Here is a 12,979-nt window from a genome sequence, read left to right on the forward strand (position 1 = left end):
GGAATGTTGCAACACGTTTGGAAATTGAAAGGTCTGTCATTGGATACTTCCCATATTGTCAGTGTTTTTTCTTCACTAATTGATTAAGAATTCCGAGATTTGCTAAAATGGGTTTGAAACGATGTGGCAATCTTGAAGCGTCATGCATAATGGGTTCCCCGTTTCAGCGATAAATATTGCAAAAATTCTTTCCTAAAAATAGACACTCGAAATGGCCTGAGCACTACCAATATTATATTCTTGGATTTGATGATAATTTCCTTGAGGAGAAATGTTCCTCTTGGCTAGAATATATATAAAAACATAATAATATCTTTTGTGTTTACAACCCAAGTAAATGGAGATAATCTCCTAAAGGTAAATAATGTAATAGGATAATATAAAGTCTATTACACCCCCTTAGTCTGAGCGGGAGAGGAACAAACGTTAAGACTAGAACGAAAGCGAACAAATAGTTGTCGAGGAAGCCCCTTGGTAAAGATGTCAGCATATTGGTTCTCAGAGGGAACATGTAAGACTTGTATGGCACCAATACGAACTCGTTCACGAACAAAATGTATATCAATCTCCACATGTTTGGTGCGTTGATGTTGAACAGGATCTCCATACATACATATCGCACTTACATTGTCACAGTAAACTATAGTAGCACGTCGTAGAGGTAGTCGAAGCTCTAGAATAAGGTTGCGAAGCCATGTTGTTTCAGCAACCGCGTTTGCTACTCCCCGGTATTCAGCTTCAACACTGGATCGAGAGACTGTGGCTTGACGCTTGGAGGACCAGGAGATGAGATTGTCACCAAGAAAGACACAAAAACCAGATGTCGATCGTCGAGAATCAGGACAACCCGCCCAATCAGCATCAGAGTATGTTGTTAAGCTAGAGATAGAGGAGACCAAGAGAAATGGTCCGTGGTTGATGGTTCCCTGAAGATAGCGAAGGATTCGCTTGAGGACATGCATGTGAGGCGCAAGGGGATCATGCATAAATAGACATACCTGCTGAACTGCGTATGCAATATCTGGCCGAGTAAAAGTGAGGTACTGAAGAGCACCCGCTAGGCTTCTGTATAGAGTGGGATCCGAAAATGCCGAGCCAGAGGTAACACTGAGCTTGGAATTTGTGTCGACCGGAGTAGTCATTGGATTACATTTTGTCATGGAGGCACGCGCGATGATGTCCTGTGCATATAATGACTAAGACAAAAATAATCCGGAGGATGAATGAGTAACAGTGATGCCCATAAAATGATGTAGTGGACCAAGGTCAAACATAGCAAACTCTCTCTTCACCAAATCAATGAAGCGGCATAGGAGAGCATCAGTAGAGGCAGTCAAAATAATGTCATCAACATATAAAAGTAAGTATGCCGTTTCAGATCCTGATTGATAAACAAAAAGTGAGGGATCACATACACTTCCATGGAAAACACAACCTGTGATAAACTTGGAAAACCTCTGAAACCACGCCCTGGGAGCCTGCTTGAGGCCATATATCGATCTGCTTAGTCGGTATACGTAGTCAGGGTGATCAAGATCAACAAACCCAGGAGGCTGATGCATATAAACTGTCTCGGTCATATCACCATGGAGAAACGCATTCTTAACATCTAGCTGATGAATTGGCCAAGAGCGCGAAGTGGCAATAGTAAGAACAGTACGAATAGTAGCAGGTTTGACAACCGGACTAAACGTTTCAAAACAATCAACCCCAACCTGCTGAGATCTACCATTAGCAACAAGACGTGCCTTGCATCGCTGTAGAGAACCATCAACATTATATTTATGACGAAATAGACCCATGGAACGAATAACATGAGCATCACGTGATCGTGGTACAAGTTCCCAAGTATTAGTTTTCAACATAGCATTGTACTCATCTTTCATGGCAGCATTCCAGTTTATGTCCCTAAGAGCATACAAGTGAGAACGAGGAATAGGAGAAATATGGCGTAAGGTTTGGACATGAATATTAAGACGATTGACTGGGTGGAATATTACATCGAAGGATAATTTTCCTTGAACTCAGATCTTTCACAGAAAAACCAGACGGACCAAACTCAACAGAGACACGATTATCAGTGGTGAACTTACGAACGGATACTAAGTTTTTGATAATATCGGGAACAACAAGAGTATTTTTGAGTTGAAGAGTACGAGAGGGAAGGGTTATGAACTTGGTACCACTAGCAATAACTAGAATATTATTGCCATTGCCAACTAAGATAGATCGTACATTGCTAGAATTGAAAACGTTGTGTAGATTACCAGGATCAGCAGTAGGGTGTGATGTAGCACCGGTATCCATGTAGAAAGCATCATCGGGTTGCTGTAGATGCATAGAACTATATGCCTCAACAATGTCTGTGAGTTTCAGTTGTTCCGTCGCCATTGATTTTAATGGTTTAGAGAAACTAGGATCGTAGAGGGGGCTGATACCATCTTGGATTTGATGATAATTTCACTGAGGAGAAATGTTCCTCTTGGCTAGAATATATATAAAACCATAACAATATCTTTTGTGTTTACAACCCAAGTAAATGGAGATAATCTCCTAAAGGTAAATAAGGTAATAGGATAATATAAAGTCTATTATATATGTACCTGGAATTCGAAAATTTTCGACCCCCTTATAATATCATCGACATTTACATTAGACATACAAGCCTGGGAGCTGACAACGAGAAAATTTTAAGCTTAACTTCCAGCGATATTGCAGCGATAGTTTTCTCTTTTTTTGTTGAAGTGTCTTTCATTTTTTTTTTTAGCCACAGAGACCAAAGAACAACCGCATAAAGTCTGCTCCAGAGCTCTTTTGCAGTACCGGAGAGAATGGAAGTAGTCCAATTGGAGATGAGGTTGATAATCAAAGGAGCAGTGTTACAGCTCATACCAGCCGCATCGAAGAAATAAGACCATATGCTCCTAGCGTAGAAGCATTCTCTGGCAGTTGATGGTAGAAGGGGAAAATATTTAATATCGGATTTCCACTAGGAGAAAAGAGGCAGCTATTTATTTTATGGAGGTTATCCAAAGTGGGGAGGCTGTCTGACGAAGCTTGCTATAGGAGAAAACCTATATTGTGAGGTCATTTTTTGCTCCAGACCTTCAAGCTACTCCAGCACTGTAAGCATCTTTGAGTCTTTGACAGTGAAATGGCCAACATTGTTGCTTAACCAAAGCAGCACATCATCTTCTTCCGGATTGAACACGATAGAATCCAAGTAACTAATCAGACGACGCACCATTAATTTCTTCAATTTTCAAAGTCATAAAGTCTGCTGCGCATAATGTCGATCTCCCAGTTCAGACCAGACGCATGAGGAGTGAAGGCACTTTGAAGAGAAATAGCTTGGGTGCTTGACAAGGCATGGTGCCATCCCTATGCCATTTATCCTCCCATGATCTTATCTTAGCTCCATCACCAGCTAGTTAAAATTACTGCTACTTGGTTTGTACCGGATGCGTATAATATTAGTTGAGCATACACGAAGCTATTCAGGTGTAGGAAACCAGTGTATGAGTGTCCCAGTTATATTAGTTTGTACGAGTGTTACCAGTTAGGAAAGAATGCAGATCTTAATTTTTCCGATAGACTCGTTGTGTTGTAGACTAAAATTTGTATTTTTCTTCTCATGTTTGAGTTTTTATTCGATTTAAAGGTTAATGGATTTTTTTTTCGAAAGAACACCAAACGAGAACAACATGAAATAGAAAAACGAAAAGAGAATTGAAAAATCAACCGGTTGTCTTAGGGATGGCAATGGGATGGGTATGGGGCGGGGACCTTAAATCCCATCCCTTACCCCGTTCAAAAAATTGAAACCCATCCCCTTCTCGTTCCCCATAAGAATGGGGTGGGGACGGGTATGGGGAATCCCCATAGGGGATGGGTTTCCCATGAGTTATCATAACATTACAATAAATATTTAAAATTTTGTAAATAATAATAATTTAAAAATAATTATAATGGTTCAAACAATGATACTAATCTAAGATGTGCGTTTTAAAATTTTAAGTTTATAATAACCAACTAAAACTGTAAAATAAAGGAAACAATTGATTAAGTATTATGGTTCCTTTTACTTCTTAGTTCCTCATAACTTACCATTTCTCTCCATGTTAATCATCTCATCATGATCTTCTTCGCTATCTTCTAAAAAAAGTTCCTCGATCAGATATAATAAGTTATGGTATGGTCGGGTATGGGGAGGGGACCTTGAATCCCATCCCCGCATCACTACTTTCGGGGATTCCTCGTATCCCGCCCCATTCCGCGGACCTTGAATCCCATCCACGCATCACTACTAGGGCTGCACATGGGTCGGTTTGGGTCGGTTTTGGCCTCACCCACTACCCAACCCACTGATGGCGGGTAATAGGAGTTGTCACCCGCAACCGACCCAACATTACAGTGGGTCGGTTTTCACCCGATCCACATTACGGCGGGTTGGATCGGGTGGATGGTGGATATACCCGTTGTTTATTCTTGATGAAAATTTCTGTGGTTCATCCACCTTTTCGGTTTATAAAAACCATTTTTATATTGTGTAACCAGAAATATATTTTTCTTAGATATGTTCTTAGCGAAATATTCCACTCACATCGTGATTAATATATATTAGTCCCTAGATTTGAAACTAACACATCTTATATGAAATCCATCAACAGAATATACTCACTTTCTGGGGTTTAAATTCAATTAGAGAAGTACCCATACAAACACAATCCAGATTCATGGCACAAAAAGAAAACAAAATTGTATCTTATGCTTATCAAAAATTACAAATTTCAATTTCAATTTATGATACCAAAACAATCAAAACTTAAGAAAACGATAAAACCCTCTATTCAGAAAGGAAAATAAAAATCCTTCTATTAATTTCAATGTTACTCACCCTTTTCGTTTCAAAATTAATCAATCAAATAGTCAATCAATAACTTCGTGGCTTGGGATTTATCTTGTTCTTGTTAGGTGATTACTCTTAAGCCTTGTTAAGTGGTTGTTCTTCTCAGCTGGGTGATTGTTCTTCAGATGCTTTGTTGATGATTGCTCTTCATCTTCGTTCGATAATCGTTGAGGTTCTGTTCAGATTTAATAAGGCTGGGGATGCTTCTGTATGTGTAACTTTACGGTGATATGAGGTGGTACCGAGGTGGAGTGAAGAACACTGGATAATAGACGAAGATAATAGAAACTAAGAAAAAAAAAGCGACTAGGGTTAGGTTAAAATTTTGTATTTATATATAAGCATTGAATGGCTAAGATTAGTGGTTGAGATCTAATCTAAGGGTTAGGGTATTCTAGGCGGGTGAGCGGGTTGGGTCGGGTGACAGAAGTTGCTACCCGCACCCGACCCACATACAGTGGGTTCTGATATGGTCACCCATAGTCGATCCGAGCCTAGGAGGGTTGGGTCAGGTGCGGGTATTTTTCGGCGGGTGCGGGTTGGTGGGTTGGGTCGATTTTGTGCAGTCCTAATCACTACTTTCAGGGATTCCCCGTATCCTGCCTCATTCCGCATTTATTCGGGTAAAACCCTAATCCATAGGGGCGAATCGGGTTTGGATGGGGTAAATTGCCATCCCTAGTTGTCAGTAAATTTGAAAAATCTACCTTGTCGCGCTTGCGTTCTTTAGCTTCTTAATTTTCTCATGTTCTCCTCGGACCTCTTCGTCTGATCTAGAATGAACTTTCAATCAAAGAATAATGCTTTAGTAAAAAAAAGCAGACCGCAACCGATAATCACCGCTTTGCTCACCGACTATCAAACATCAACCATGGTGGGAGGCATAGACTTGGCAAACGAAAAAGATGTTCCAAAGAATGAAAAAAACGCCCTAAACAATATGAAGAGTTCAAGTTGCTAATCAAAAATAGACGATTTTAACTCTAACATGTTCTTATTTAAAACGTTTTGTTCATTCTCTGGACAGATTTTCGTGTAAGCAACCCACAATTAATGGAGATATTCCGTGCGAGAGATGGAAAGCAGAAACAGGAGAAGAGAGGGGCATGTTTTTCTTTTTTTTTCGTGAAGCAAGAGAGGGCATGTATAGTATTTATATAGAACTTAACTTCTTAATTAAGAAACTGTAGCCTGCAAACCGACTATCAAGACTTCCTTCCAACAATGCAGACTTAAATTTGGAAAGTAGCTAAGGTTACCTGATCCAAGCCAAGTCTTCTTTACACCCCAGATATTCAAACACACCCAACTCACCGAACAGACACAGATGACTCGGCATTAAATTTGGGGAATTCATATATGCTCATGGTTGACAGGTTGAGCCGTCGAGGTCCATTAAGATTTTACAAGAGTCGAGTACCTTATTAGCATTGTATTAGTGATCTTGGAGTAAGATTCATGTTGATCAATTTGAATATTTTATACATAAGCTGTTTATTCTTCGAAAAGTTGGGATGCAATAACTTGGCAAAAAATAAGAGAACCTAAAAATCTGTATATACAAAAAAGTTATCTGTAAACCCCCAAGACCACTATACTCATCGGTGTACCGCTATCCTAGTTTTCATCTCCATCTCTTTATCATCATCATCTTCGTCTTGTCCTCGTAATTTTGGTCTTAGTCATGGCTTTCTTTACTGTTCTCTTCATCGTTGTCGTCTGCATCATTCAGTTCGTAACTAAACTGACCGAGCTAGCACGACAAAGACAACAAGAGTTTTCGAAAGACTGATTTTCCAAGCTCTCAAAATCTGACATCTCAAGCACGCGACTTTTTTAGTGGTTCAGAAAATGATGCATGTCTTTCAGGTATGTTTAAAATGTTTCCACTTCAAATGAACTTATGTTTCCATTTTCCATGGTTAGAATACGATAAAATCGTACATTAACTAGATTGATTACTTAAACAAACACAACTGCACTGCACTGCACATATATAGATATTGGAAGTATACATGACCATATGAAAAATGGAAGTTGAATCACTACCCATTTGATTCTTCCGTGTGCTACTTTCTGGACTAATTAATAAAATCTTCCTTTATTTTGCAGTTCAAGAGCTATTTTTCATCTCACCATTCAACATGGCATGCAATACGTACAGGCCTGAAATAATTTTGTCCGCTACTTCTGTGAACTCTACTTTATCTTAGTGACGCCATCCGATTAAACTGTCCTGGTCCCGCGATAGGGGTCAGAGATACAAATGGACCGATTCATATCCTGATGAACATATGTGTCCCACAGTTTCTCTGTACCACTATTTTATCAATCCTGTTAAAGTGATGGGTGGTTCCATTGGAGAGGCGGCAAATCTAGTAAGACAAAAAGGGTCACTAGGTGGTAATTCAAGTGTCCCTTATCAAAAAAACATGGAAATGACCAATTAACCCTTATTATTAATAATCGAGATTAGTGATGATAATCAAGATTAGTGTTGATAATCAAGATTAGTGTTGCTAATTAATTTTCACTTATAATAACTCTAAAATCAGATTTTTAGAGTTATAAAAAAAAGTTTAGCGGAGAAGAAAAAGAAAACTTATGTGATATTTGTGAAACCCTAGATTTTGATTCACTCAACCAAAATGAGTGATTCCAGTGGCAAATTTGAGATGGGTGAATCTCTATACGATAAATAAAACAAATACTACATACCTCTTGATGGAGATCCTGATATGGAGTATTTGTTAGATGGTAGAGATGTTTTAACCCATAGTGAAGGTCAATCTCAACCAATTAAAGAAATTACCCAACAAAGTGAAGAACGTACAAAATTCTCTAAAGAACGTACAAAAAATCAAATTTTTAAAAATTTCAGAAGAACTTACGGTTGGTAATTAGCTAGTCACCAACCGTAACAGTATGTTACGTTTCGTAAAGTATCCAATACCAACCGTAACTGGTTCAATTTGGGGAAAAACCCAATCGTATTACCAGTTACGGTTGGTTGGAAAATTTTTGAGACGAACCGTAAGTCCAGTACGGTTGGATATGTCCTTCAATGGTTACCAACCGTAACTCATCATGTGCATGGAAGTATTTACTGCACTCTTTAAGGTTGGTAATGTGTAAATCGAGGCCAACCGTAACTTGGTTACGGTTTGTTATCTGTGTTTTTACCAACCGTATATTTCTCTGTCTGTTTTCATTATTTCACCCTATTTACGGTTTGTTACTGGAGGACCATTATCAACCGGAGTTAAGTTACAGTTTCTAAATGATTGTAGTTACCAACCGTATCTCTGTTACAGTTGGTGTTTCCTGTGTCGTGTCCAACGTAGCTTTATATATGTTTTCGCTTTGTTTCCTTGTTTAGACTAATGTTGGTATATTGTTGTCCAGATCGTGGATGTACCTCCCCTAATGGATGAACAACCTTTAGCAAATCAAATTCTCACCGAAGATTCTAGCTCTCACTATTTAACCGAGGAGACATGGGAGGAAAAAGATGATGCAAAGCATTGGGCTAGAGAACGAGGCAACATAGAAGTCATGCAAAAAAGGGTACCGTACAAGTAGCAAAGGCAAAGAGGAAGCAAACTACGTTCACTAAGAAGACCCGATGCCCCTTCAAGCTTCAATTTAAAAGGAACGCGGCAAAAAAGTGGTTTTTGTAGAAAGTTGTATGCGGTAGTCATAACCACCCTATACCGGAGAGTTTGCTATCACATTCTTATGCTGGACGCCTTACCGAAGAAGAACAGAAGATCGTAGAGTCACTGACACAAATTCGTATGAAGCCCGTTGATATCCTCGCTCACTTAAAGGAAAGAAACCCACAAAATGCTTCTACTTTGGCTAACATCTACAACGCAAGAACAAAATTGAAGGCTAAGAAATGGGATCAAAAGAACGAAATGCAACAATTAAGGCATTTGGGGGAGGCGAATAATTACTCGGTTTTCCACGATGATGATGAGAAAGGACGAATAAGACATCTTTTGTTGGCTAATCCTGAATTTGTGAAGTTGGCACGGTGCTCTCATCAAATCCTTCTAATGGATTGCACATACAAAACCAACAAGTTTGAGATGTCGTTGTTGAACTTTGTCGGGCAAACTTCTACCAATGCTCCTTTTAGTGTTGGTTTTTTCTTCTTGAAAGATGAGCTTGAATAGAGCTATGTGTGGGCATTAAACCAAGTGAATCTATTCTACATAGAGGGATATACTCCAAAGGTGATTATTACCAACAAGGAACAAGCTTTGTTGAATGCAATAAGGAGGGTTTTACCGGAAGCTCATAACCTTCTTTGCACATTCCACTTGTGGAAAAGTATTGAAACTAAGTGCATGCGCCTTGTCCATCCAACCAAAAAAAGCGAAATGGATAGAATAAAGAAACTACCGTTACATCAACAAAAGGATTCCAAAGAGAAATTTAAGAAGGATGACAAGTTGGCGGAACTAAAATGGGAAAGTTTCAAAACGGAGTGGAGAGCCTTGACCTATTCTATCACCGTGGATGAATATGAGGATAGAGCTCGTATGTTAGTGGCTCATTGGAAAATAGGTTATCCAAGTGTTGTGAAGTATTTGTTGGATAATTGGTTGGATCCGAACAAAGAGAAGTTCGTATCGGCGTTCACTAACCAATATAGGCACTATGACAACCAAGCTACAAGTACGACGGAGTCATCTCATAACCGGTTGAAGAAGAAACTTCATAGTTGTAATTGTGGGTTAGTTACGCTATTTGAAGCCATGGATTCGTATTTCCGCCGTGATCACGATAGAGTTACGAAGTCTTTTGAAAAAAAGCCGAAGTAAACAACACACCAAATGGTTAGACAATAAGTGGCTAAGGGGAATTACACATCAAGTTTCGCACCGCACTATTGATAAGATAATGTATGAAGTACAACATTATGAATTGGGGGATTATGAAGAAGAGTGTGTTTGTCCAAACATGACAAGTTTGGGACTCCCATGTCGGCATGTTATAGCCACATAACATTTGCTTCATCTTCCTTTTCTTCATCATTTTCTTCATCTTCCTTTTCTTCATCGGCCTCCTCTTCATCATTTTTTTCATCTTCCTCCTCTTCATCATTTGCTTCCTCTTCCTCCCCTCCATCATCATCGGTTCCTTTAAATTATTCTTCGTCTTCATCATTATTAGTTTCTTCCTCCACAATTTCATTTTCGTTGCCTTCACGGTTAGTTTCGACTCCAAACTCTTCTTGATCATTATGTTCCACTCCTTCTAGCTCAACTTCATATTCATCCACAGGTTGTTCCCTCAACTTAATTTCTAACTTATTCTTCATCTTCTTCTCATTATTGTGGATACCTCTATTATTAATCCCTAAATGCTTATCACCGCGAGGGGTGGGCGTGTAATCAATCGGGGTTAAGTCATTTCCTCTCTTTTTCTTCCTACACAAGCATTACAATTGATTGATTTACTGAGGGTAAAACAAATAATATAGACAACAAAAAACAAAACAAAATGGTGAGCCTGCATAGTTACGGTTTGTAACCAATGAACGGAGACCAACCGTACCACTCACACGGTTGGTAACTGATGTATCGAGATCAACCGTAACTAAACTACAGTTGGTATTTTATCTTTGTTTTCAACCGTAAGTTTTCTTTGGCCAAATACTAAACTACGGTTGGTAATGGATGTTGAGTTACAAGTCGTAACTCAAATACGGTTGATAATTGATGGAATTACAAACCGTAGAAACCAAATGAAAGCTAAAGAACAATGTACGGTTCGTAACTCAACATACGAGACTAACCGTAAGCTACTTACGGTTGCAAAAAAAAAAACGTAACTGAAAAATTTCTCATAAATTCAAAAACTTACGGTTGGTATTTCAGTTATTACGAATCGAATCATCAACAAAAACCATAATTACGGTTGAAATTGGAGTAATTATCAACCGTAACTCACATGCAACACCCAAATTCCAGTTTCAATTTCGATCCAAAACCCTAATTTTTTATACAAAACTAACTAAATCAACACAATAAACTAAACTCTAACTGGGTTTTTCGAAACATACCTCATAAAGGTCATTGTGCTTGATTTTGACGGTTGAGGAGTTTCAAATTGATGTTCTTGACCTAATGGAGGATTTGGTTCATTAGAACGACTATAATCTTGGTCAACCTTCTTCTTCTGCATCTCTAATATAGTTTCCAATCAACGATTATCAATTTTTCAAATCGCCGATTAATCGAAAAGGACGATGAAAAATCAGTTTTAATGGTGGAGAGGAAGAGAAGAGAAGATGAAGTAAAGTTGGAAAAAAAAATTGTTTTGATTTTCTGATTCAATTGAGTTAATAACGGGGAAGGACCAGTCTTTTCAACCAAAAAAGGAAGGGTAAATTAGTCCATTTGAGGTGAAAAGGGTAATCTAGTCAATTAACAACCCATATAGGACACCCCCTAACCAATAATAGGGATATTGTTATCACCCTTGCCGCACCTCCAATGGAACCACCCTCCCCTTTAACAGGATTGTATTTTATGGTGTATTGCCTTTACAGAATAAATGTACAACAAGAGGTACTATCAGTTTAGTCTAAAAATATTGTGTATGGTGTTTTTGCATAATTATTTCTACAATGTGCAGATTCTTTGTATAATTATTTCTAAAATTGTGCTCTAACTCCTCATTTAGGTAGGGGAGACATTCAGAATTTCCAAATTTTTGTGTCCCACCTAGGAAGGTTAACATTCCATTTGGGGTTCAGAAAACTGCTACGAAGTAGTTGAAGAAATTTTTACGAGGTTGAAGAAACCGAACGAGGGTTAAAGAAACTGTTGCGATAGGGTTTAAGAAAGCGTTCGAGGTTGAAGAAACTGTTGCGAAGGAGTAGAAGAAACTGTTACAAACAGTTGAAGAAAGCGTTGCGAAAATGAATGGAGTTTTGCAAAACATTTGTTTTTACAAAAACATTACATGGTCTAGTATTTCCCTACAGAGAAACCTCTCTAATACTGAGACCTGTTACTCTATCGTCCCGGCCCTTTGCAAGTTATGTTATCATATGACACATAAAACTCCTGCTATTTTCAAAATTCATGTGAAGCTTTCATGTGAAGCTTTTGAGTACTAATTCATTAATGTGCAACTTTGAAGAAAGGGCTAAACAAAAAACACTGAATTTATCTCTTAACAAATTTAACCTAATTAACAAATTGATCATCTTTATTGTTGATCATCAAGATTTTTTCTTTTTATTTCTCTGAACGTGAAACTAAACATATTTAATCATCAGTAATTAATGAATAAAATAACCTAATTTAACCTAATTGCCGACCAAATTGAACACCCCAATTTCTGATCATCAATAAAAAGAAATTCAACATCGTAATAGCGTTGTTCATCAAGAACTGTTATTTCGACTTGAAGGTGAAGACTTGAATAAAATCTTCAATCTTTACAAACCCATCTCCATTTTTATCCAAGAACTTCATCAACATGTCAAACTCTGATGCTGTAGAATCACACTGCAATTCATGTTTTAGTATCAACATTACACTACGAATAGAGATTTTATTACTTTTGCTCACCTCATATCTTCTAACTAGATCTTCCAAACCCTTTTCTTTGATCATATTAACTTGATCAATTTCTTTTCCATCAGATAATTCAGCAATATTGCCACCCTTCTTCTCTAAAGCCCAGCCTTCATCCATATCATCCTTCACCTCAACGTTATTTTCACTTTTAACTTTCTTTTGTAAAACCTCAGAAGGATAAACAATTTTCTTGTTCAGATTCTTAGTGTTAATGCACCCCATAGTTGTTGGTGTCATATCAAGACGAAAACAGAAAGAGAGAGGGACGTAAAGAGAGATGGAAACAGATGGATGATACTGACTCGTGAATAAGGCTTCCTTATATAGAGCGCATATCGGATCTCCCCGGACGGTTCTTGAACCACCGCCTCAAGACAAGTTATAGTTCAGTTCGGATTAAAGTAGTAAACTGATATTTTCAAATCCATATTCTATTTCAAGGATTTTTTGTTCTTTCAAAAATTAA

The 12,979-nt window shown here is 38.1% G+C and overlaps 1 protein-coding gene across 1 annotated transcript; it reads right to left on the reverse strand.

The window, feature by feature from the left end:
* Positions 1-10,067: 10,067 nt before the first annotated feature.
* Positions 10,068-12,735, reverse strand: LOC113360645. Its single transcript, XM_026604132.1, has 5 exons — positions 12,505-12,735; positions 12,380-12,441; positions 11,414-11,466; positions 10,986-11,109; positions 10,068-10,350 (listed from the first exon to the last, which is right to left on the reverse strand). The coding sequence occupies exons 1-5, from the start codon at positions 12,733-12,735 to the stop codon at positions 10,068-10,070; spliced, it is 753 nt and encodes a 250-aa protein (XP_026459917.1).
* Between the last annotated feature and the right edge of the window lie 244 nt (positions 12,736-12,979).

Source organism: Papaver somniferum, chromosome 1 (genome assembly GCF_003573695.1).
Source record: "Papaver somniferum cultivar HN1 chromosome 1, ASM357369v1, whole genome shotgun sequence".
Taxonomy (NCBI): Eukaryota; Viridiplantae; Streptophyta; class Magnoliopsida; order Ranunculales; family Papaveraceae; genus Papaver; species Papaver somniferum.

What these genes read in the sequence shown, in the direction of transcription:
- LOC113360645 (XM_026604132.1), bottom strand. Translation starts at nt 12,735, where the DNA reads ATGGGGTGCATTAACACTAAGAATCTGAACAAGAAAATTGTTTATCCT. An exon ending in GGAGGGTGGTTCCATTGGAG is followed by an intron (nt 11,110 to 11,413) that starts GTGCGGCAAGGG and finishes AAACTATATTAG; the next exon opens with AGATGCAGAAGAAGAAGGTT. An exon ending in AGCACAATGACCTTTATGAG is followed by an intron (nt 10,351 to 10,985) that starts GTATGTTTCGAA and finishes ATGCTTGTGTAG; the next exon opens with GAAGAAAAAGAGAGGAAATG.